Source organism: Poecilia reticulata, chromosome 12, assembly GCF_904066995.2.
Source record: "Poecilia reticulata chromosome 12, P_reticulata-male-v2, whole genome shotgun sequence".
NCBI lineage: Eukaryota > Metazoa > Chordata > Actinopteri > Cyprinodontiformes > Poeciliidae > Poecilia > Poecilia reticulata.
This window is the reverse complement of record NC_088841.1, coordinates 12,147,051-12,173,079: the sequence shown is the minus strand read 5'-3', so window position 1 is coordinate 12,173,079 and position 26,029 is coordinate 12,147,051. Positions and strand designations below refer to the sequence as shown.

General features: G+C 37.1%; 2 protein-coding genes across 4 annotated transcripts; one reads left to right on the top strand and one right to left on the bottom strand.

Moving 5' to 3' along the window:
* Positions 1-58: 58 nt before the first annotated feature.
* On the bottom strand, positions 59-1,381 carry LOC103473861 (cyclin-dependent kinases regulatory subunit 2). The gene is made up of 3 exons (XM_081613115.1): positions 1,228-1,381; positions 320-447; positions 59-191 (listed from the first exon to the last, which is right to left on the bottom strand). The coding sequence occupies exons 1-3, from the start codon at positions 1,284-1,286 to the stop codon at positions 148-150; spliced, it is 231 nt and encodes a 76-aa protein (XP_081469241.1). The 5' UTR covers positions 1,287-1,381; the 3' UTR covers positions 59-147.
* shc3 (SHC (Src homology 2 domain containing) transforming protein 3) lies at positions 955-24,801 on the top strand. 3 transcript variants are annotated; one of them, XM_008424462.3, is made up of 15 exons: positions 955-1,126; positions 7,142-7,261; positions 9,983-10,090; positions 10,187-10,918; positions 16,754-16,824; positions 18,901-18,964; positions 19,725-19,844; positions 20,003-20,056; positions 20,238-20,289; positions 20,369-20,498; positions 21,268-21,421; positions 22,153-22,243; positions 22,347-22,538; positions 23,810-24,129; positions 24,209-24,801. In XM_008424462.3, the coding sequence occupies exons 4-15, from the start codon at positions 10,301-10,303 to the stop codon at positions 24,335-24,337; spliced, it is 1,995 nt and encodes a 664-aa protein (XP_008422684.1). In that variant the 5' UTR covers positions 955-1,126; positions 7,142-7,261; positions 9,983-10,090; positions 10,187-10,300; the 3' UTR covers positions 24,338-24,801. The 3 variants fall into 3 exon arrangements, with proteins under 3 accessions (XP_008422684.1, XP_008422688.1, XP_081469240.1); XM_008424466.3 differs by lacking the exon at positions 9,983-10,090; XM_081613114.1 differs by having other exon boundaries at positions 9,983-10,918.
* The last annotated feature ends 1,228 nt before the right edge of the window (positions 24,802-26,029 follow it).

Here is a 26,029-nt window from a genome sequence, read left to right as displayed (position 1 = left end):
CTGGTTGAACAAAGCAATTGTTGCTAATTGCAAGTCCCTAAAACACGAGGAAAATTACAAAGAATAATTATTTTTTAACTGTTTAAGCAGCAAAAGGGTAGCCATCACTCACAGCACGACTTCCCAATAAGATGTGGTAGGATTGGGTCAGTGTCTTGGTAGAGGTCTTCTAAACAGTAGGATATGAGGCTCTGAAAGAGAATTTGATGAAAACTTCACATAACTAGGTAACGGTACAATTAATTTCTACAGTTATCTTAAGAAGAAAGCTTTTTCCAGTTCCAAGATGGGCTAACTTTAAATTGTTTTGCTCACGTACCTGGTTCGTGTATCATGTAGTGGATCCAGCCTCGGGACTGCTGCACTCCCAGCTGTCTCCACTCATCTTCAGACATCAAGTGGGATTTTGAGACATGCTTAGCCATTTCCTGAGGAAGAACAACATGCCTAAGCAAGCAAGAAAAGAAAGACTATTACTTTTAATAAAACAACTAATTTCCTTAATGTTATGAAAAGTAATAAAAAATTATTTTATACAAATCTGTCTAGTCTGAGAACTTCTACTTAAAAATGTGGATATATTATATTTTCTTTTAAGACAAATTTCTGACTTGGGGTTGAATTAGAATATATATATATATATATATATATATATATATATATATATATATATATGCACATTCTCCTCCATGTCTATTTGGTAAAGTTACACATTCTTTCCAGTCAACACAACCCCTGGAAAGTATTTAAACTCCAGACTTCCGGAATTTTCCAGACTACAAACCAGCTGTATCAAGACGAAATAGTCATTATTGCTACCTCAGAAACATGTAGGTATCTCTAGGACTGTACTGTAAAGACTACAGAGGAACTTGTGCCCATATATCCAGAATAGATAAGAGCTGAAAAAAACTCACAGGTCTTTTCCATAGGTCTCCAATTAGTACGACTAAATGATTAATGAGATGCAGGTGTGCACGGTGACGCCTTGAGGAGCCACAAGAGAAAGTAACGTCGTTGTATGAAAACTACATAAGGTGTACGTTAATTAAAGTTTAAAACCCCCCAAAACACACAACAGCCACATTAATGTGGCACACCGGTCAAAGTTTTAGAAGCGGTACAGGTGAGTCTTTTTTTTTTTTTTTTTTTTTTTTTACATTTTAAACAGTTAAACGTGTTTCTTAATAGAATAATATCTATTCCTCAGTCTGTTTGGCTGCTCACCTGTATTCATACTGGTCGTCCATGTAAACGTTCGAGTAATAAATCTGGCTTCTAGACATACTTCCAGTGAAGATGAACAGGAAAAGTTTGTAATCAAACTGTTGTTACAGAACAACACTTAATTTGAGGTTTTTGTCTCTTGCATGTAAATTGCACCGAGGCTGTAATTGGACGGTGCATGTCACCTGACCAGAAACCTTTTTTTTTTTTTCTTTCCATCAATCAACCGGGCGCAGGTGAGGGTGTTTTTTTTTTTTTTTTACAAATGTGTAATTTTATGGAGATAATGACATGTGGGGGATTGCATTATAATGCCAAATACTGTTTGGTGTGCTTGGCCTTAAGTTTTTTTCTCTGCTGATACTTTATCTTCACTGTGTTGTAGTAAACCGCAGACATTCTAGCTTCACAAGCAGAGAAAAAAATGGCTTTTCTGCGGCGCTGGTGTAAGAGAGAATTATGGGTTTTATCCTGTAGTGAGACTGTTTAAAGTAGATGTAGTACCTTGCAAATACTACCTACTGTTACCCATATTTTGGTGCCATCATCGACAGTTAGGCTACCTAATGGGTAGCTAGTTATCCATTAGGTAAGCTTAGTCCACCTGTGTGTAATTTCATCCAGTATAAATCCGGTCTTGTGAGAAATTCTGTTCCCCTGTGAAATTCTGCCCCCTGTGTCGGGAGCGCGCATTGCAGCCAGAGAAGTGGATCCGGCGGATCTGACCATATTCACGGCGCTTCTGATCGATTTCTCGGTAAAAACTGCTCATAATCATGTCAATGTTGTAACTTTCAGTTTAATCGGCAGCTATCAAAATAAAAATACATACATAAATAAACGAGGTCTTGTGTGGAGGTCTTTTTACGCTGTTTTGTGTTATTTTAAACGCGAAGTGAATCGATCTTTTTTTCAGCTTTTGTCTCGTAAGCCTGACAAATAAAAGTCAGTCAACAAACGCAGATTTCCAACACGTTGTGTGCATTTATAATTTTTCATTTCTATAAAAGAGGAGGGGGGAAGCTGACCAATAGCAGGGCACAAAAATAATGACTTCCTGAAAAGATCAGAGTGTAAACCTTTTGGTAAATCCCGTTCTAATGTAAAATATGACATTACTGGATTAAGGAAATGTCTAGTATGCTATCACACGTAATATTTTTTGAGAATTTGGAGACGGGTGCTTTTTATTTCTCAGTTATTGGAGGAAAAGAGGAGGGAATGGATATTTCAGCTTCCTGAAATGTGTCCGCCCTCTATAAAATGGAAACAAATTAAGGCGATTTATGTTTTCGCATCCACCTGAATGTGTAGTTGCGCCCCTGCCCATGGCACTTCAACAATATTATTTTACCTTTTATCTGGAAATGGTGTTTTATTCTTGCCATACAGTCCTCTCTTATTGCTCAAAAGGTCTTGCCATACAAGTTTATTCCTCTGTATTTACTTTAGTTTCTTAGTTTATTCTTGCATTTTGTTCTTCATTCATTTCCATTTAGTTTCATTTGATTAGTATTATCCTCTCTTGGTTTATTGCCATGTTCACTTTAGTTTCTTTCCTGTTGCTAGATTTATTTGATCGTTTATTGATCATCAGTAATTTTCACTCATCACCTGCTGCGCCGCCTAATCGTCATGTGTTTCACATCATGTGTTGATTTTTCACTGTTCAGCGTCGGATTCTCTATTTTTATGCCATAATTCACATCTAGTTCGTCGCTCCGTTTTGCCCGCTTCTCCTGTTTCAGAGTTTTGCGCAATGTGCGCGGCGTTTTTTTTCTTTTTTTTCTTTTTAACTCCCTAAGGTGCAGGGCGGTCGGGAAACATATCGATGGTGAAAAGGCAGACTGAATAAACCTTTTAAAACGACGGAAACAATTTCGATATTCTGATTATTGAAATTAAAAATGCTGTGGTACCGTTGTTCCATCAAACCCGTTTCATGTCGGACCACTTACAGCACCGTGTTAACGCTATAAAATGAACGCTCTCTATCGAGGTATCACCCATGGAGGGATTTCTTTATTTAAATGGGTTCATTTTTCAGAGGGATAATAAGTGAGGGCATCGTGATTTTAGTAATTACATGTTTATAAGAACGATTTTCTGTTGTCCTTCCATGGAAGCGGGCAGCTTTCAAATGGAAATTAAACACTTAATATAAAATTGCTGCTTTGACATGATCACGGAACTGCCAAAACATGTAGCCTACATAAATACCAGACAAAGTGAATCACAGCAGAGTCATCAGCCGTTGTAACACTGAACTGATGCGGAGCGGAGCTGCGCCATGAAGCTACAAACACTGAATAGAAGAAGAGCTGCCATCGATACAGTTGCAGCCAAGCAGGTTTTAATGTTTCACAATACAGTTTTACCAAGTTGCTCAAAGTCTACACTGGTATTATTGTGGATTTAAGGTGTAAAGTTTACCTTCGACCAAACGCCCCCCAAAGGCATCCCAGCGCCCCCCTTTTGTAAAAATGTCCGCCAGCGCCCCCTGCCGTCCTCTGAACGCCCCCTGGGGGGCGGTACCGCCCACGTTGAGAACCGCTAGTATAGACAAACATTTTTGTTAACAGTTTTCACATGTTGATGTATTAAGTTTTGGCTAAGTATATATTTTTTAATCAAAACACAAATTATAGTCATGATAAATTTCATTAACACTCGAAAAAGGAATATTAATGTTATAATAACCACTGTTAAGTCTCACTGGAAATGGGAGCCGCAGTGGAAATGGGAAAATCCACAAACTCTTTTGTAAATGAGTTTTTTCTGCAAACTGAAATAAACAGCTTCATTTAATGATTCAAATTTTAGGTAAAGAAAATAATTCACTATACATGTCCATTTTATGTAGGGGAAACATATTATTTCAGGTGGCTTAAAGAGCTAAAATATTTTGTTCCCCCATCCTAACTTTGTCAAAAAAAGAGCAAATGTTATAAAAATCACAGGATTTCTTGTTGATCATAAGAGGAATGAACACGGTAAAAGACTTTCCAGGTAAATTAATTTGTTTCCATTTTAAGGGGGGGGGAACAGATTTTATCAGGCGCTTAAAATATTTTGGTCCCCCATCCTAACTTTGTCAAAAAAAGAGGAAATGTTATGAAAATCATAGGATTTCTTGTTGATCATAAGAGGAATGAACACAGTAAAAGACTTTGCAGGTCAATTAATTTGTTTCCATTTTAGAGAGGGCAAACACATTTCAGGCAGCTGAAATATCCATTCTCATCTTCTCCAATAACTTTGGGAAATAAAAAGCACCTGTTTCCAAATTCTCAAAAAAATATTGTGTGATGGCATACTAGACATTTCCTTAATCCAGTAATGTCATATTTTACATTAGAACGGGATTTACCAAAAAGTTTACACTCTGATCTTTTTAGGAAGTCTTTATTTTTGTGCCCTGCTATCGGCCAGCTTCCCTCCTCCTCCTTTATAGAAATGAAAAATTATAAATGCACACAACGTGTTGGAAACCTGTGTTTGTTGGCTGACATTTATTTGTCAGGCTTACGAGACAAAAGCTGAAAAAAAGATCGATTCACTTCGCGTTTAAAATAACAAAACGGCGTAAAAAGACCTCCACACAAGACCTCGTTTATTTATGTATGTATTTTGATAGCTGCCGATTAAACTGGAAGTTACAACATTGACATGATTTTATGAGTAGTTTTTACAGAGAAATCGATCAGAAGCGCCGTGAATATGGTCAGATCTGCCAGATCCACTTCTCTGGCTGCAATGCAGTTGACGAAAAGAACACACCATCTACTGGTACAAGATGATGAAGATGGCAGCATCATGATGTGGTAATGTTATCTTTTAGCAGGGACAGGCAAACTTGTCAGAGCAGAGGGAAAAATAGACAGTGATATAGTTAAGTCCTAGAAACATAAAACACCGCTGGAGGAATGAGTGTTGTGAGCACAAGTCTAGCAACACATGTTGTCATTGGGCAAATAAACCACTTGGCTGAAACTCTGTGACAATAATGCATGAATATATAAGTGCAGTGAGTTTAGCTGGGTGAAAGAGATACGCTGTGTACGTGTGCTTTGAGTATCGTGACTAGACATACAAGTTATCAATGAATACTTTCGAACTTCAGCATTTAACATATACTACATGCGACAAAAACAACCCAATCAGTCCACACTAAATTGTGACAAGACTTACATTTATGCACAGACACTTCATAGTTGGTCTCGCTCAACTTAAAGAATTTTCAGTACAAAACACCCAACAGCATGTCATGTATGTGATTTATTTTCTGTTTTTTTTGTTGTTGTTGTTTTGCACTATTGTGACTGTTCTTTTTACTTTATTCAGAAAAGTTCTGGTAGCATTAATATAGACCTAAAGATAGATTGAGCAAAGTGTTTGTGGATAGACAATATTGGGTCACTAAATGCATCTCAAAATCCTTAAAACCCATGCTGCTTTATGGGAAAGATGATGTCAAAATAAATGTACCAAATATTTGACCTGAAGTGTTAAACAATGTTGTGGTAGAGGTGGTGTAATCTCTGAAAGTGGTGCTAAAGTTGGGGTTTTTTTGGCAGCAGTTCAGTATATTTTTCTAGTAGTGCAGACTTGTATCTTCATTAACAATAAAGTAGTTAACCCTTTTACCAGAATCCTGTTGTCACACTATTGATGTGTTCTTGTTTTGTTATGAGCTCACTAAAAATATCCCATTTTACCAATTAAATGCTTCAGTTTTTTTGTTGTTGTTGTTTTTTATATTAACAGTTTTCCCTCTAGCTTGCCTGGAACAGTTTTAAGCATGGCTTTGGTAACTAGGCAACAGCAATCAAGTGAAATATTTGTCGGATTCTCTGCTTTCTTTCCCTTTTCTTACCCCACCTCTGAATGACTCCATTCAGTTTATTTATATAGCTCCATCTCACAACAATCGCTGTCATCTCAAGGCACTTAACAAAAAAAATTCAACAATTCAGAAGTAACTTGAGAAACCTTAATTGCACCAAATAATTGTGCATAATATTGTCTTCTGGAATCTAAATAGACAAATGTGTTTTTAAAAAAAAGATGCATAATTCTCCCTTCTTTCTTGTTATCTATAGCATTGTTGACAAAGGCAGTGCTTTAAACACAATGTCCTTAACTGTGGTTCATGTTGCTGTGTTGCACCAAGCACTGCTACTGGGATTCAGGACGTAGGAAAGGCATTGATTGAATCTCCATGCTTCATTTGAAGGCAGAAGACTTTTAATAGATATCTTTCTTTAACTTAAGTGAGCTTTACTATTACAAGTGTCATCAAATCTATGGATAGCTTTCTTAAAAGCACTTTTCACAGAATCTGAATCTGTTCTATGAGGAAAAGTCTTCACTTTGAAGATCTGCTGAGTAGATAAAGGGGACATCTAGTGACAAATGTTTTGAAACACTTCTTTTTGACACAAAAACAGGACAAATGTAAGCTTGCATGGAAACAGGAGAATTAGGCTGTGCTAAAGCGTTAAGTTGGCATCTGAAACACTTTTTTCATCTTTTGTTTGGTCTGGAACTTTAAGCATGCCAAGTAGAACAAATGCAGATCAAAGTTCTGATATCATACAGAGATAACCAGAGGAAATACAAAAAGGATCAAATTATTTTCAATGTCTTTGTATGGAAAAAATCTAAAACTATGTGGTTGTGTCAAAAGTAATTTATTTTCTGAATTTCTTTATATATGTAGAAGAATTTTGCCGCCTCGTTGTCAGAATTGTGGTATTTAAAAATCAATAATGGCTTGTTTATTGGCCTAGTAGCTTTAACGAGGCCACTACAAAATTATTACTTTGCTTTTTTTGAGCCATTCAGAATAGGAATTGTTGTGCTGTGATTTGTTGCCCTGCTGCTTAACTCGCATGTTGTAAATTGTTTACAGGACATTCTCCTTCTGGATATTCTGGTAAGACCAAAATTCATGGTTTCATCAGTAATAATTTGAGGCCCTAAAGCAGCAAAAAAGTCCCGGTGCATCATATAACCACCACCTTGTATGACGGTCAGTACTATATTCCTTTTATAAAATGCCGTTTTATGTATGACGTAAAAGGATACACATGTGAGAAAATAATTATTTTGTTAGCAGTTTAATACCATCAGGATGTTTTTATAAAAGCCCTAAAATATACTATTAATTTTGTTGTACTTAAATGTAATCTAGTCTAGGATGCATTTTGGTAAATGTTAGACTGACCTTTGTGTTTTATTTTTATTTTTATTTTTTTTGTGGGGCTTTTCCATGGATGCCATTTGTGTCTAGTTTGTCATTGTTGATGCAGCAACCTCCTGAATGAGTGGTTGAATACTATGTCAGTGCATTTATTAAGTTTTTTTTGTTTTTGTTGTTGCATTTTTCAGATTTATTCTTAAGAATTTGGGGCATGTTGTCTCATTTTTCTAGTTGAGGACTGGTGATCTTACTGATTGGCAGGAGCAGTTTGTTTAATGCATGTCAGAATATGTGTGTATTCCGGTCTACACAGAACACGTACACCACTGAAAATGTCCTTGCATTAGTCCAAATTGATTTTCCTGAAGTTGCTGTGTAAAATGAAGGGATATTAACTGCTTTTTTTCTTTTTTTTTTTTTTTTTTGCTTATTGTTTTTGGCACTTTTTGGTGCCACTTTGTTTTTTTTTACGGGAACATTTTTACATTTTTGCTGTCAAGTTTCTAAGCATACCTTACATTTGGAATACAATGTTCCATTTATGAATTGCATAGCACCCATTCACAATAGACAGAACAGATGTATAATTCATATCCAAGTACAGTGTTTACTTCAGTTTAAATAAATTCAGTCTACAGTTATTTTTCAGCTCAAAATATATTTGCAGTATAGTGAATGTATCTCTAACATATAAACAGTAAATTAGTAATTAAATGTGTAGGTGGTAACTGTTGACATGAATGTGAAGGAAAAAAGGTGCTAATGAAGGCAGTCCGACACACAGGGGTGGCAGTGTTTCTGCTGTTTAACATTTTGCACACATTTCTTGTACTTTGTTCTTTTATGAGACCACAGAGGAAATATGCTTTGCAAACATTTCACCCTCGTTATAGTTTACCAAATTTCTAAGAGGCTGCTGAGAAGAAACAAAACGCAAACGGCTGTCTGAAATGGTTTCTTCCACTATTCTGCAAGCCTCCCCTGAATGAGTCATCCAGCTGGCTCCTCATTGGATAAGACCATACCATCCCAAGGGATTGCCTTGCAGAGGCAGAAAGGCCTTGCTTCCATTCACAGAAACACTGGTATGCCTGCCCGTTATTTCATTCACATAAAAGACTAAATATCGCATGTGTTTTTTTTTTTTTTAGCCCTTGGCTTCCTTTTTCTTTCTCTTTCCTCTTCTTGTGACATACAAGGACCTGCCTCATCATCCCTGCCTTTATGTTTGCCTTTGTTTCTAAGGAGAAAAGGCAGACGTGTTTTTTTTTTTTTTCCCCTTCTCTCAAGCCAGGCAGGAAACGGAGATATTGGGAAGGACTGCAGTGCGAAATCTGCAGCACAGTGAGAGCGGAAGCTGCTTATGAATGAGTGTCAGTATTTCAGCTTTGCTAAATGCTGCTGAGGACATTTTATACAGATGTGTGCTTTCTGCTGACTGGGGGAGACAATGATGCTGTGCCGCTGCGTTACTTATTGGCTTTCTTGAGCTTTTTGTTTTATCATTTTGGCGTATTCAGTCTCTGCTTTATTTATTTTATTTGCTTCTTTTGCTCATCACATTTCATTCAGACAGAACCAGTTGCTGGGCATTTTTCTGAATCTTTGCCATCTTTTTAAAAGTCAAATTATTTTGTAATTCGCGTTTTTCTTTGTGGATGTTCTGACCACATAAAAGTTAAAATTATTTTATTTTTGGAAAATTTAAGCAAAATTTTTTTTCCTCTTTAATCAGTTTAAATTTAAATATGTTAATAATTAATACAGATTAACTGTTAGATTTTTGTTTGCGAAGCTGCTCTCCGAGCATGGTATCTGCTTTGTTTTGCTGATCTGATAAAAAAAACAAAAAACACGGGCAATACATTTAAATACATTTCCAATCATGCCAGCTTATTACTGCATTTTTCTTTTTAGTTACTTATTTTTTCATTTAAATTGTTTTATTTTTGGAATTTTTATTAAAATTTGCTAATTTCTGATTAGTTTGTGAGGTAATATCTTTACATATTTTTTTTCTCTATGAATTTCCTGCGTTTCAAGATCCAATTTAATGCAGATTTAATTTTATTTTTTTGCCAAGTATGATCATTACATTTCTCCCCCTGCCCCAATTCTTTTACTGTCCTCTGAGAAGCAGGAGTTGCAGGGAATAAATGAGTCTAGGGAATTTAAAAACTGATTGGTTCTAGTGTGCCGTTAGTGGGAGTTTTTTCCTCTCCCTCCAACAGGAAGTGATTTGCGGTGTTCAGCAAGCCTTTTGTTGAGAAGGTTTTCTCAGATCAGTGAGTCATGCTTCAGCTCTGAGCCGGCAGGCAGCAGCCAGCAGAGTATTTGCTCTTTCCTTGCAGGGTCCGTGATCATCAGCGACATTCATCTCTTTTCTGTTACAGTTTTGGGGATTTTTTTTTTTTTTTTTTTTTTTTTTTTAGAAGCAGCTCTAAGAAGAAATAGCAGAAGCATCGCCGCTTGAAAAGCTGCGCCCCAAAAACTGGCAGGTTTTTTGTTTTGTTTTGTTTTGTTTTTAATCCTCGACTTCTTGTGCTACAGTGTTTCCACAGATTTTGTCTCTAACGGATTGGATTTCTGCTCTGGATTTTTATTGGGAAACGATTGGACTTTGGTGACAGCAACAGCTCTGCACATTGAACCGCCACTGTAAACTCAACAGAGGAGAGGGGAAAAAAAATTAGTCAGGTGGCCTGTGATTGCTGAGAGGCATTCACTGCCTGTGCTACTGCTGCTATGTTACAGGAGAGGGTTGTCAGCGCGGTTCGGCCACGTCTGCCTGCACGCCTGTGAAGGAGGCAGGCTGTGTGAGTTGGTTGGTTGGTGGAGAGACGAGGACCGTGCTATAGAGGGAAGGGTATGCTTCACCGTACCAAGTACAACCGCTTCAGGAATGAGTCGGTAACATCTGTCGATGAGCTTCTCCACGGCCTGTCCATGAACCCCAAGGTCTCGGCCTCCTCTCAGTCTGCAGCCGAGACATCCTTCGCACCCCCAAGCGAGGTCCAGCTCTCCTCCACCGCTGCCGTCCCTTCCAGCAACACAACCAGCCATGGCTCAGAGCATCTGGAGGATGGAGGCACCACCCTCTGCACCCTCATCAACAAGGTCTCCGGCCTGAAATTCAGCAACTCGGGCAGCCTGCTTGGCATCAAGGGTCTACCCTCGGCCGTCAAGGACCTGGCTGTGTCCAAGCTGCATGGGGGTGGGGGTGCGGGCTCCAGCCCCAGCAGCGTGGCGGCGGCAGCAACAGCCGTCTCTGGTGTGGGAGGGTCTCAGTGCAGCTCCCATTCAACCCCCTGCACACAGTTGGAGACAGCTGTCAGCATGAGCAAGAAGAGCAGACTGGACGATCTCCAGCCTAGAGGAGAGGATTGGAATCCAGGTGGGGGTGGCGGACTGGTGAGCAAGCCCTCCAGAGGATGGCTGCACTCGAATGAGAAGATATCTGGCCCAGGAGTTACATACGTTGTGAAGGTTGGTGGACTTTCCCTCTTTTTTTTTTTTTTCCCCAATGGAAGAGATTAGCTACCTCCGATGGGGATTAGAGTGAAAATGCAGTTGTGCATCACAACATGCCCTTGAGTGGGTGTGGGTGAGCTGGCTACTGCTGAAGGTTGAGCAATCAGAAAACAGACATTGAATAATTCAGGAAATGCAGAAGGTCAACACCGGTGGAAAAGTAGAGACAAAGCCTATGATGGCAACATGAAAAAACAGGCTTTAAACCATTGGTTTATCTGGTATTCTCCTGTCTGATGTATGTGAAGCTACAGCGTTATGCTTTTGTAACCATGGTGATGTTATTTCTGTACATCGTGCACCTTTCCGAGCTCCACAACTGCGTTGGCTCCCTGAAAACGGCTGAACGGGAAGAGACTCATGGTGTTTGTCTCATTTCAGCTGTTATCTCTCTCTAATGTTCTTCAGCCATCATGCATCATTTAAGTTGGTGCACAAGTAGAAGAGCTGCGAATGTCATCATGCCAGCAATGAGTCACTAGCACACAGTGATGATGCCGAAACCTGACTCTTCAAGGAAAGACGGATATGGGGTGATTGGATAGAAACCATTTTCACTGAAACCATTAAGTGATCATTGTTTTATAGTTTAATTGAATAAAATGATCTTTTATTAATGCAGCAGATTTAACAAAGCACTTTTTTAGCTCTTAGGAAGGGATAAACACACCCAGTGAGACATGCTATATATCAAATCAAGTTACACAAGATGACGAACATCGTATGTCACCTACAACTTTTCTGAATAAAGCCTACAGTCTGTTTCACCAGCATGGCTTTCCATTAACTGCTTCAAGGCAGACGGCACTTATTTTTGTCCAGTCAATGCTGCTGTGACGGGGGAAATGGGTCTGACTCCCCCAACCCCCAGCTCTTTCTGTCAGTTTGTGTCCTGCATGTATCGAGTTCAGCGTGGTGTTTCTGCTCACAGCACTTTTAATTAGCGTCATGCGGTCAACCCTCATACATCATGCACCATTACACTAGAGAGGGCATCGACTCACTGGCATTGTTTACCCTCACTTTCCTCCTCCTTTTGTTGCTGTTTGGTAAAAAATAAGAGAAAGTCGACATGAAATGATACTAGTTCTTTTTACTTATTGGAAGTAAAATTTTACCATTTGTGGCACTATAGTGATAAGTTTTATCATCACTTATATCATTATCACTTATGATAAGTTTTATCATCATAAGGTAATTATTTTTGACAGCATGACATGGCAACCATAGCCCCACAAACACAAATACTTTAACACCATACTATTTGAAACAGACCTACAGAGAACACCAGTTCTGAACACTATAAAGAAGTATAATTTCGATCACTAATATGCATACAGTAAATGCATTTAATCATGGTTTTGGGTCTACTAATGATCATTGATGCTGTCATGGGACACAGAGTGGAAAAAAATACTAAACTCTGACAATACAATACAGTTTTCACACATGAACATTTGGAATTAATCTGTCATAATATGTCCAAATTCTTATGAGAAGAAAAAAATAATAATGAAAATGATAAATGCTGCAATAAATGTCCAGCCTTACCTTCCACCCAACCTTGAAGGTTTGCGGTCATTTGGCGATAGGCTGGATACGCTCTAAACAAATCCTAAGTTAACTTCCGGTTGAATTTATAAGACTGACTAAAAAGCCCTATTATTCAACCTTGTGGAATTGCATTTTTAAAATACTAAGCAGCTAATCTCATACCGTTCATTTTCACACATTGTCATGCTCAGTGTTTTGATGCTTGGCATGTCTGTTAATCCCTGGGTGGTATATTCTGTCAGTGTCTTCATGATGCTTGTCGTAAATGCTTTGGAAATGAAGTTCTGCAGGCTGGACTTTGGTTGAACAGTGAAGTTTTCATGACGAACTGCAGCCTAGTCAGCACAACCGAACCATGACAAAATTTTGGCCCAATCATAGAAGTCCCTCCAGTCTCTGGACAGCGTTCAGAGACCAACGCATATTCCCCACAGTAAACGTGCTACCACATGCATATGTTCCACATTTACGTCATACAGACGATGTAAAAATGTTCCACATTTACTTATTCTTTGGGTCCTGGTGGTGGATTGCCTGCCGATGCATCTGGAATCCATTAGATTTATTTTCTCCCACAATTATTGGCTCCGTTGGTTTTAATTTTTACAGTCCCTCTTTGCCAATAGGACAACAGTACTCTTCTCGTAAAACATTTTGTAATGTTGCATTTTTTTATAGATCATCCAGAGTCTTTGGTCCTCTTACATTCTTCTCTTTAGCCCATTCCACTGGATTTATTTTGGATTTACGTAAGGGGACTGAGATGGCAGTGGGATGAGATACATTTTAAAATTTTTTTTTATTTTTTAGTTACTTTATGTATCCCAAAGGGAAATTAAAGAGTTATTGCAAATGGGGATTAGGTGGACAGGGAGGGTCTCCAGTAGTAATGAGTCCTGCAGGACGTACTAACAGCTCAATATCCTGGCAGGAGGGACAATATTCCACAGTAACAAGTCCTGGATGACACCATCACTTGTTGGCGAGAACTGCTAATCCACCTCATTTGCTTTTTGCTACCGCTCTTTAAGTCTCTGATCGTATGGGTTTGAAGACCGATCTTGAGACGGCAGAGTCCAGGATATTATTCTTGACTTTTATGATTGATTCAAGAGAATATTTGAACTTCCTCCTTCTTTCTGTTTTTTGGTCCTGCTCTGCATCCTTGAAGCCTCGTTTTCAACTCTTAGTCATAGTTCAAATGTAATTTGAGCTTTTGAGATGCTAATCAGCAACTCCTGGTTGTAAAAACTGGGTGCCACAGCTGTGCATCTTAAGAACTGTCTTTCCAGCTGCACAGCATCCAAAACCAGAGGGATGACTCACTGTAAAGCAACCAGTTTTGTTGATTTTCTAATAGTTTTTATTGAAACTTGAAGATTGTAAGTCCTTGTGTATTTCTGCATGTTGAAGTTCTATTTGTTTTAAGCTTTTTAGTTATTGCTCTGACTGTAAATATGGGCACAATTTGGGACGAACCCAGATTTTGTTTCTGATTCTAGATGTATGAATATTAATACACATCTGCCTCATTTGAACAGCATGTTCACCAGTCTTTCCCATTTTGTGGTGAAGAGGAAATGTTTATGAAACATTTATACCTTGGGGGAAACAGCAGAAGAAATGTTTCAATGCTGTGTTCAGAATAAGTCTTTTCCAATTTTAGAACAGTTTGATATATTTTTGGCCTTGTTGAAGTGAGCTCTTCATATTGGTTGTTCTGAAAATGGATAACACCGTCAGTCTGCAAATGTCACTGCGACATGGACAGTGTTTGTTTGCCAAAAGTTGCTGAATGCACCCTGGAGAATGGAGAAGTCTTCTGCAATTTATGGTTTTAATATGTTTATAGTTATGAAAAAGTAGGGGCAACATTAAGGTTCTTGGATGCCAAATTAAGAATATGATTCTGCTAAATGACAGGAATTCGTCAGCACAAAATGGTCCTGGTTGGTGCAGTGTTATTCAAGTGTGAGATGTTTGTAATACGAGTACAGCTCTCGTGTACTTTGACTTCATTGCAAGACACACTATTTATGAAGAGATAAAGCACTGACATTACTTTTATCTTTCAACCCTTCCTTTTTATATTCCTTCCTTCCATCCACATGTCCTGCATGGAGTGGGGGTTTTTTTCCACTCAGTGTTTTCTTTTTGCTTTTTTAGCTTTCATATTTAAAATCTGCTTGTAGAAATATCTGCCAGATTCTTAATGAACTTTTATGTTTTTGTATTTAAATAAAAAGTAAGGGACGGAGAACTCTTGGATAACGAAGTTTGGAGAATTCTAGATTTTTTTTAATTTTTTTTATTGTAAAGGAACCCTAAGAGTTGAACATATGGCATGGTGTTAAGGAAGAATTTTTATATTACAATTAAATTTAGCAAAACTCTGGCTCTGATTCTTCCTTTTGATCCTGGGTTCTCTCGCGTGGCCACGTGTGGGGACAAAAACACAACAATGCGTGTTGACGTCACAGAATTACAGAATTTAATCCAATCAGAAGAAAGTATAAGATAGTACAGGAAACTGAAGAAACACAGATACAAACATTGTTACCTGAGACAAGAAGACAAAGAAATATCAAGGACGTCCTTGGAGAAAGAGCTGGTGCAGAAGTAAAATAAATCAGCTTTTTTCTGAATTGTTTCCCTTGTGCACAAACTTTTATACCTGTAGGTGTGTTTCCTCTTTAATGTATTCAAATAAGGCGTATCTCTACTTGACCAATTGGAAGGCATCTCTGGCCCTTTTAAATTTAGAAAAAGTCCCGCAGTTTGGTCGCAAGATCAAACACCTTTTGTTAAATAAGGTAGAAGCAGACTCTCCGAATTCATGGTGGTTTATGGCTTTCACAGATCAGTGTGAAAAGCTAGAACTTCCTACTGATTGTTTCCCAACAGACAAAGAGCAGATCAGAGATCTTGGCAAACAATCTGCTTTAACTACAGTAAAATATATCAATAGGTCAGAATATGTTATAAATTTTAAAACTATAATTATGGTATTTCAATCAAGTCATGATAAATTCTAAAACTAACTTATTTTAAATTTATTTTCTTAACACTATCCGGCTCTACAGCCATCTGGGCAAAGAGAAACAGATGCAGGAACCTCACAGGTAGCTGTGAAATTCTGGTTTCTCTTCTGCTCTGCCAGGAACAAACCTTTAATACTGTATTTTAATTCAATGAAAAGTTCTCCAAAAACCCAATTTGTTCTTCTGCACTCAGCATCTCCAAAGTTTAGTCCTGATATCAAACCAAAAGCAATAGATAATAAACAGAAAATAATGAAGTACAATTCCTGTTTCTAATTAGGAATTAGAAACAAATAAGAATTAAGACATTCATTCACCATAAACCTAAGTATTTTCTAATACTAAACAAAACATTTTCATGTGATTCTAATATAGTCAGAAATAATACAATTTCAAATACATTCATCATTAACTAAATTAATTCTAAAACAAGATAATAGAATTTTTAGTCAAAACATGTTATTAATAACTAAGAAAAATGTCTTACAAATTAAATGTTAGTGATTTAAAACATTTTATGTTATATTCAGTTTTTTGCACCATGTCAGATGTTAGTTTGGAAGACTTCTCATCCTGGTTACGTGAACCGACCAAAGTTCCCTTTCTCAGAGTAATTCAAGTGATAATGTCCTCCACCTTCCTGCATATGTTAATTTATGACCTCCTGTCTTTAATGACAAGACCCCAGTGGTCTGAGCCGAAATTCTCTTGCAGATCCTCTATTCTCCTTTGTACTTTAAATACTTAACCCAGCAATAGTTCTTCGGGTTTTAAATCACTAACACAAACCTGTTCAAACTTAAGAAATTCGTTCTAAAAGGTTTAAACTGTGTTAAACACTAAAAATAGTCATTTTTCCTCAACAATGGACATGTTTATGAAAATACAGCTGTCCACCCGAGGACGCAGAAAGGAATAAAGCTGATGCATTTAACTTTGAGCTGCCTGTATGCATCTCATACAACACTGATACACAAGCTCAGAAGGACGCAACTATTTCACATTTAACACCTGTCCAGGTTTGTCTGCTTCTCAAGCTGTATAATACCCAATACTAAAATTTTGAATACAATGATTATGAAACCACAACAGGACTGTGGTGACTTTGATCTTTGTTCCCTGACCAAATATGTTATATTTACATAAACGCATGATGGTTTTGTTTGCCTCAATTTTCATTCTTGATTCTTTGCAGTATCTGGGCTGCATAGAAGTCTTGCGATCGATGAGATCCTTGGATTTCACTACAAGGTCACAAATAACAAGGTATGTTCAAACATGGTGTGCTTTTATTCACTCAAATTTTTGCGTTTTATGGCTTGTTGCTTTTAATAAAATGGTAGCTTCTAGGTTGCTTTCTATAATTATTACTAAAACACATGGCTGTCTTGTAATATTTCCTGGTAACAGTATCTCAAATACAATAAATGTAAAAATATTTGGGACTGATTGTTTTTGATATAGACGATATGGCTCACTGCCCAGGTCACAATCATAGCTCAACAGTTTAAAGACAAAACGGAATTTTTGTTTCACAAACATTTTTGTTTAATTACATCTTTGCATGTCCAGTTTGTAAACAAAGCATTTCGGCTACATTTAATCTAACATCCTCTACTCGGTGTAGGAACTTCTACTCTTTCTACACTGAGTAGAGATCCCAAAGCTGGAATATAAAACTTATATTGTGAAAAAACAAAACGCCAACAAAATGTTTACAATTTAAATATGTTCATCTATGTCTTCATGCAATAGACAGACATGTTTAACATTGTGCTATGTACCGTGAAAATGAACTGAATCATAATGATGTAGTGGTTGATTCTGTTGAGTGAATATAAAATGAGCATAAAGTTGGATTAAAATATTAGTGTATACAAAAGATAACATCTTGAAATATTTCACTGTTTAACCTTAAAAAAAAAAGTCCAATTACTTGTTTAGTTGATTAACAAATGACTGAAGCTCCTCTTTAAGCCCATTTTTCTTTCCGTGTGTGTATTGCATCAATGACACACAAGGATTAAAGTGACTCAGACCCTGACAATGACTCAGTGGCTCTATTGTGTCAGAGTCCAAATGAGCCCTCCCCCCTCCAAGAAAAGTAACAAGCAAAATACAATACAGAGACAATTAAACCCATTTTAATAAGAGTTGCACAAGTTAGAAAATCTAATTGTATGCGTCATTATAAAACATTAAAAATGATTGATTCATTAAAGGTGTGTGTAATAAAATGCTGCAAAATTCCTGCATGCCATATTTTTGATGAAGATGGCTTCTTTCTAGTGTATCTAAGCAACAAGACATTCAAATCATTGTCCATTAACGGGTAAAGCAATCATTTTTATTGATGTAAACTCTTCTAATTTGATCACTTGGAGGTTTTTGTGACTCCATAAGTATGTTTGAAGTTTGCTGCCGATGTGCAGTGAAACAAAGCCTGATAGGAATTAGTTTGTCTTGTCCACTTTTCTGCATGACTTTCTGAGCTTGGCATCATTAGTTTGGAAAGCTATGTCGCTGTGGCCCAACTGTCACATGATTGGCCTTTCTTTTGTTCAGAATGTCAGGCAAAAAAACCCCATAAGTTACAGAAGACAAGTTATTAGATTTATCAGAAAGATAAGTCTCTTATTTTTGAATTGTGCACAATTCTTATTAAATTAGTCCTATTGTTAATCACTTTTTAATTCATGTGCTTGTCTTCTGTGTATGAATCCTTACTTACTCAAAAGTGTGTGAAAGTTTGAAACATCATCCCATCATCATTTTCAGCAAAGTGGACAGCTTTTTCTAACTTGTGGACAAGCACAATGTAATGCCTCTGAAGCATAGGTATTTAGAAAATGAACATGTTAACTCAAACACATTTTAATCTGTGTAAGGACAGTCATATGCACAAAAGTCAAGTATCTTCAAAGTTGGTGGGGAAAAAAAACTGATGCATTCAAATCTAAACATGGTCCTCTAATCTAGGCAGGAGTACATTGGAGGAAAATTCTTTCCTAAAAACTTACAGGAGGTGTTGCATCACCTCTTTCATAATGACTTTTGTTTTATTCTTTTTTTTTAATATAGTGTTGTAATATCTTGCGTCAAAAAATACAAATAAAATCTACTCAATTAATAGTTTATTCATTCATTACTATAGCTCTATATTAATGTTAGAAATATTGAATGTTTTTAAAGCAGATTTAGATTTGAAATAAAAAACTAAAATAAAAAAAAGTTGCACAATAACTGATTTTCAGTAAGTATTAAACTGAAGTAATAATGGGAATATGATCCATGTTATTGCTGATGACACTGAACATGGTTGTCCTCTTACCCTCCCTGTAGGGAAGCTATCAGCCTGGTGTGTGAAGCAGTTCCTGGGACTAAAGGAGCGCTGCGGAAAAGAAAGGTATGCTGACAAACGGAAACACCGTCCAGATCCCAGAAGAATATACACAAACTGCTCAGTAGTTTGAAGAAGAGTAAAGGACATTAGATATTCATTTACCCTTCTGTGGTCTATTTATAGCACCCCTCTGTGTGTTTTGCCCCTCCCCCCCCCACTCCCTTTTACCTTCTTGTATGTGAAATGAGGCAGAGAAGGCAGATGAAGACGAATGGCGCTATGTCTGCGTGGGTGTAGCTTCAACCCACGATGTATTACACACTGCACAATGCTTAGTGACTCATGTAGCTCACAATATCTGTGATCAGGAGGCTGAGCTGCAGTGTGAGTGAATTCTGTTTGTGGGCCTTAATGTGAATCATTATTCTGCTCTCTAAAGCTTCCTCAAATGTCAGAAAAGGGAATATAACAAAAATGGAATGATTACCATCTAATTTCTCTGAATGGAGATTCTGATATTAGATGATGTTCCTGTGGATGTGTGACAAACATGTGGTGGTGACATAGAACGGAGAATCTTAAATAACTTTGGCCTTTTTATCTGCCCATTCCCCTTTAAAAACCTTCTTTTAAATGGGATGAAAGTTGTATTTGGCATCGGATTCAGACTGGAGATTTGCCCTTTTGTTGTTTTGAGTTAAGTTTAAGATGGGGGTCAGAAATCTGTAAGTTGATTTAAGTTTAGGGATTTTTTTTTCCCAGTTTGCATGAAACGATAACATTTTTTCTTCTGTCTCTCCATTTCTTCCCCTGCTCCATTTAGCCACCATCCAAAGCCCTGTCCAACATTTTAGGCAAGAGTAATCTCCAGTTTGCTGGCATGTCCATCAACCTGAATATCTCCACCAGTAGCCTCAACCTAATGACCCCCGACTGCAAACAGGTCAGTCTCCAACAATCCTCAATTATGTCCAAAATTAACTCATTATGGGTGAGTTAATTTGGGACTTTTAAACTTTATTTCACAACGATTCGTATGTGCACAAAATATTCAGTTTACGAATGCATTTGTTTTTTTTCTTTGTTTTTTTCTTCTGTCAGATCATTGCCAACCATCACATGCAGTCTATCTCCTTTGCATCAGGTGGAGACCCTGTAAGTATTTCCAGCATTAATTTTCAGTTTAACAACATAGATGTTTTAAAGAGTCTATCTGCGATTTAATGCAAATTACCTCACTCTGTCAAATACAACTTAACACATGATATTGACCTATTTCAATGCATTAGCAGTATTATATCAGTGGAATTTACCAAGTTATATTTTATTCTTGTAGGATACAACAGATTATGTTGCCTACGTAGCAAAGGACCCAGTCAACAGAAGAGGTGAGGATGCATTTCTGACATTCATAAAATGGTTTAATGTGCAGCATGTTCTTTACTGCTGTAATCTGACCGTTCTCAGCATGTCACATCCTCGAATGTGCCGATGGGCTCGCTCAGGATGTTATCAGCACCATCGGCCAGGCGTTTGACCTTCGCTTCCAGCAGTACCTGCAGTGTCCCTCAAGCAAGATGTCATCAGTCCATGACAGGTAAGAAGTTCAATATCAATGTTTGAATTGTTCTTATACAGGTCTCAAAAAGTCTGGGAAAAATATGGGTATATTTAGAAAAAAAAAAGGATATTTGAAAGATTTATTTTTTTTTCCCTAGCTTTTCTTAATTTTCTATTTTATAATTGCTTTTACACTGATTTAGATTTAATTGACCTGCTTTGTCTTTGTTTTGTTTTTAAAATTTTCCTTGTCAAATAGATGGAATAAATGGGCAGACCATTTCACTACTGTTTAGATGCTGGACTATTTCAAATAAAACTCGAGCTGAACGTGTAATAAATAAAAATTAAAAAGACCAGCAACTTACTAAACATACTTTTATTTTTAGCATTTTTATAAATAAAATAAACAGTCTTTAAAGCAAAAATCTGTTCTGAAAAACCTACATTTATGGTAGGATTCTTCAGTTGTTTGGTAAATGCAACAGTTCCAAATTGTGAACAAGAGCTTCTGTAAGTAAGCCCAAATAAACATTGTTTTGTGATTTGAAAGGTGAAATTGGTGTCTTCAAAAGTAATAAAACACTGAAAATATTTTAATATGGTTGAAATAGAAATTGTAATCTTTATATGAGTTCAATGTTAACATTATGGTGAATAAACGTTTCTTAAGAACATACTCAAGAGAAACAATAACTTCTAAGAAGAAACATTTCTGTTGAATGTTCAATTTGAGCTGGTGAAGAGTTTAGGTTCTGCTTTCCATATATATGTAATGGTTTTCCATGTTTGATGCTTTTTTCCAGAGTATTAAACATGGAGGAGTTGGCATGGACAGAGGAAGAAGAGGAGTCAACAGAACATCCTTATTATAACAACATCCCCGGCAAAATGCCACCCCAAGGAGGCTTTATTGATACTCGACTGACGAATCAGAACGCAGCATCTGAAGGAGGCCAGGTAGAAGGTTGATAATATTCTAAAGCACCATAAAACAATCGTGTGTACAGGTTTTGTCTTACAAAAAATAAATCGGCACCTCATTCAAAAAAAATTTGCTAAGATTATAGCAGTCTTTTTGTCTTTATATGCTATTGACTTGAGACTACAATGCCATTAAAAAGTATTCTGTCTGTGTTTTTAGTCAACTTAAATGTTTCAGACTGTTACAAAATGTCATATCGGACAAAGATAATCTTGTTCTCAAGCTTAAGGTCACAAACTGATGGCAGGATATTCTTCTTTAGCATTTTGGTGCAAAGCACAAATTACAGTTACAATGACGGTTCTTGATGCTGAACAACGGCTTCATCAAAATGCTTGACTGTCGGTACAATCTTTCCCCCAAAACATTGTTGTGTTTTATCTGTCATAAGGAGACACACACCTTCTAAAACATTTCAACATTTTGTCTTGGAACGTTTTCTTGTGTCATTTTGTCCTGGTCAGTTATCAGCTTCCCAATACAAAGGGCTATTCACATTTGATGCATAATTTAACGAGGGCAAATATACATACTTCCTCTTATTAAAGATATCATCATTTTAAATACATTTTCTGTATTTATCCAGGTTATTATTGATTATTAAAATGTATTCTATGATCTGAAACATTTAGGTGTGACAATGTTTACTATGATTTGTATGTGTTTTTGTTTGAGAAATAAATTCACTGCTTGTGCGTTTGATCAGATTGGTCCGGGCTCGGTGGATCAGACGTACTACCAGGGACGGCATTGTGAAAACTGGGCTGATGAAAGGAAAGCCATCTTCCTGCAGCAGGGTAGGAACAACCAAACACTCCAGTACAGTAAGCACGTATTTACTCCTGGACCATGTTGTCACTTCATCAGGCTGACTTTGGCTTCGTTTCTTTCAATATTCAGGATCTTTTGATATCAGCAGTTTGCCAGAGAATAAAGGTCAGACACCAAAAGCAGCGGAGATGCCCATGTACGTCAACACCCAGCAGATTGATGCCCAGGTGCTTGCAGCTCTCCAGGCTGAAGCAGAAAATGCCACAAAGGGCATAGTAGAGGCAGGCAAAGGGAGCCCCCAGAAGGACCTGTTTGACATGAGTAAGACTCGATTCATTTCTATTTAATGTTTAGTTACCATTTGTTTTGCATAATAAAATTAGAAGATTATAACTTGGAATACTGTGAAAAAACATTTTTTTCGGCCCAATATTTTTGGAAGAGATTAGTTCAATTGTGTTGATTAAAATACAAAGAACGTACAAGTTTAAAGCTCTCATCAAAGTTCTGTAGTTTGTGCCATTTTTCTTGCAGCTGTTTTTTTAATGCAGTCAAAAATGTATCCCTATAATTTAATAAGTTGTAGATACAAGTTACTGAATTTGTTGTGGTTTAGAGACCACAACAAATATTTAACAGTGTTCAATATTGCCTGCCACAGTTTTGCTGATGGAATTAGATCTCTTGTCTTTATAGGTTCTGCATAGGATCATTGAGGTCTGTGGGCATTTTTTGACAATCAGTGTTTCAGTATTACTGCCACATATTAGGGCTGAGGTCTGAGGTTTGTCTGGGCCATTGCATCACTCTGTTTTACTACTTATCTGCCCTCTTACATATTTAGCTCTCACGTCAGGTGGATAACCGAGTATTTGTCCAGAAACAATTGCTGGTAAAAGTCATTTGTAGTTTTATGTATGATATGAGAACTGTTATCAATTGCTGGAAAACCTAATTAAAGCCAAAATCATCTAATTATGTATAAAGTTTTTTGCTTTATAAAACTGTGCTATTATTACACGTGTACTAGTACTACTGTTTTAAGATAAACAGAAAAGCCTTAAAATAAATGTTTTTGACAATTAATTTGAATACTTATGTCAAAAATAGTCTAAAATTGATTAAGCAAGTTTTGGTTTTTTTCTTGTGTAAACTTTTATGAGAATTTGGGTATCTATAATTAGCTTTTTTCCTGATAGATTCTGTAGATTTTTACAAATTGTGAAAAACAAAATCTAAACTTCTCCAAACCACTGTGACCTTATGTGAAAAATATAATTGCCCCTTGTAAAATCATGAGTGAATTTTGTTTGAACACAATTTTTGGGAAGTTAAGTTAAATTTCAGTCAGCACGGTGGAAACTGCAAACTGTTCTCTGACAAGAAATGGTTACCAAGCCATTTCTCAGACTTTGGGACTCCGGTAAACTACACTGAGAGCTGTTATCTACTAATGGACATACATGGAAAAGTGCTGAACCTTCCCAGAATGGCCGGCCTACTTTCCGTAAATGACACAATACGAAAATATTTTTACAATCATATGAACTACAATTTTCTGTTGTGACTCTTCCTTTCCTCTCATGCACTAGAGCCCTTTGAGGAAGCCATTCAGTCCCAGCCACTGGCCCCTGGGCAGTCCCAGACTCAAGTGTCCAACCTTCAGAAGGCAGCTTCTGTTGACAACTCCAGCCCTCTCCTTGTCCGATCTTTGGCTTTCCGCACTCAAGAGGAGCTGGAAGGTCAGACGTGGTACCATGGCAAAATGAGCCGCCGTGATGCTGAGAAACTGCTTAAGAGCGATGGGGACTTCCTTGTCCGCACGAGCACCACCAACCCAGGGTCCTACGTTCTGACTGGTATGCACAATGGACTCGCCAAACATTTACTGCTTGTGGACCCTGAAGGCACGGTAAGAACAGGATAAAAAGCTGGTTTTAGAGCATGAAACCAAAACTGATTCTTAACACCCGTTTTCTTCCGTTTCAAAGGTACGGACAAAAGATCATATATTTGACAGCATTGGCCACCTTATTGGCCATCACCGTGACAAAAATTTGCCTATTGTCTCAGCTGGGAGTGAACTCTGTCTCCATCAGCCTGTTGAAAGAAAATTGTGATGCTTGAAATGCCTGATGGGAAGCAGAGGGTCTTTAGACGCCCTCTCCTCCTGGAACTGGAAGATGCCTACAAAAGGCTCAATGTGCTCAACCTGCTTTACTGGAGTCACTGGAGTACTCGTGATTTGTTAAGGATTAAGGAAAACTATTTATAGAATTGCTATTATTTTGTTGTGATGACTGAAATGCTATATTTTTGAGAAGAAAAATCGGTGCATTTGGATTTGATACTTTGATTTGGTGTTTAATTAAAGAAACAATAAAGCGACAAATTGTTCTTGTAGTTTAGACGCAGTGCAAATAAAACCTCAAAGAGGCAAAGAATATTTTAAAAATGAAACTCTAAACTAAGTTTTGTCTGTCAAGCACAACCATATTTCTACTGAACGTGTTGACTTGGTGGTTGAAGAATCAGAAAACGCTCTTTTAAATAAATTCTAATAAAAAAATTGCCCTGAAACTGACCATTAGTGTGACGGCTTGATTTATTAGTCTCCATATGAAAGCTACTTTTGTTGGAGTTTGAAGCCGAATGTGTTGTCAGTGTCGGGGAGCAAACGACACCTTTTCATACTGCAGTCAATGGCTTTAGAGATCAGCCTTTTTTATAATATAAAGTATTTCCTTGTGTCACTGCAGCCGCATGACTTCAAATCAATTGTTCTCGTGGCCGTGTTTGTAGACCTTGAATTCCCCTTTATTTGAAAAGAGGTGCTTGTGTATGCTGACACTGTATAAAAAAAAAGAAACAAAAAAAACTGCTTTTTCAACCAGTAGTTTGTTTTGAATTTGTTTTCTCTGACTTCTTTTAGGCGTTTTGTCAGTGATTAGTTTTTGGTGCTTGATTTATACAGTTTAATATCCTCACATTTTAAATGAACACGCTCGGCTCTTTGGGTGAACTTTTAAAAAGGGTTTTTGTTTTTTGAATGATCACACATGAATAGCACAATCAGAGCTCTGTTTCAGTCTTACTAGATGAGTAGTTACTGTTTCAAGGTGTCATTAATGGAAATGTTGCTTTCACATCAACTAAGGTTAGAACGGATAATTCACTTGCACTTATTGAAAATACAACTGCATAGATTCAACGTGTTTATCTTTAAACATGACTAGGCATGGGCTGGTCAGTGTTAAGTCTATACATAGCCTTATTTGGACCTATATATTTAGGTTTAGCTCACGCGGAACTGCTAGCTAGGTCTAAAGGTGGTCTAAGCTTTCAATTAAAACAAAAAACAAAAAGAAACTCCACAAGTCTGTAGATTGTGCTAAAATGCCAGAAGCAAATATAAAGACTTGGTTTTGTTTTAGTATGAATAAATTTGATCATTTTTACCAAATGAAATATGGTAAAAATGTCTTCCCAATTATTCTGTTTTTTAGATGGAGTAAAGAGTGGCAAATACCGTATACATACTTGTACTTCAGTTGCAGATGGTGTTTTTACATTCAAGCACTAGAGAGAGTACATTGACAAAACTTTTTTTTTTTTTAATTAAGATCACCGGTAATAAAGTTCAGCTCCCTTTTAATGAAAAAAAAGGGAGCAGCAGTTTCCAACCAGAACTGCTGCACTCTCCTACAGAGGCAGCCCCTCAATTGCTGATTAAACGGAGATTACACTGTACTGGCAGAATATCTGAGGCATTTGATGAATTTGTGTTTTGAGGAAAAATAAAATCAGTAATT

Excerpts from the sequence above, each read along its gene's own strand:
- LOC103473861 (XM_081613115.1), bottom strand. The coding sequence starts at position 1,286 with ATGTCTAGAAGCCAGATTTATTACTCGAACGTTTACATGGACGACCAG. Across the intron at positions 448-1,227 it reads GACGACCAGTATGAATACAG|GCATGTTGTTCTTCCTCAGG; the intron begins GTGAGCAGCCAA and ends TTGCTTGCTTAG. Across the intron at positions 192-319 it reads CTACATGATACACGAACCAG|AGCCTCATATCCTACTGTTT; the intron begins GTACGTGAGCAA and ends ATTCTCTTTCAG.
- shc3 (XM_008424466.3), top strand. The coding sequence starts at position 10,301 with ATGCTTCACCGTACCAAGTACAACCGCTTCAGGAATGAGTCGGTAACA. Across the intron at positions 21,422-22,152 it reads CAGCATCTGAAGGAGGCCAG|ATTGGTCCGGGCTCGGTGGA; the intron begins GTAGAAGGTTGA and ends GCGTTTGATCAG. Across the intron at positions 24,130-24,208 it reads TTGTGGACCCTGAAGGCACG|GTACGGACAAAAGATCATAT; the intron begins GTAAGAACAGGA and ends TCCGTTTCAAAG.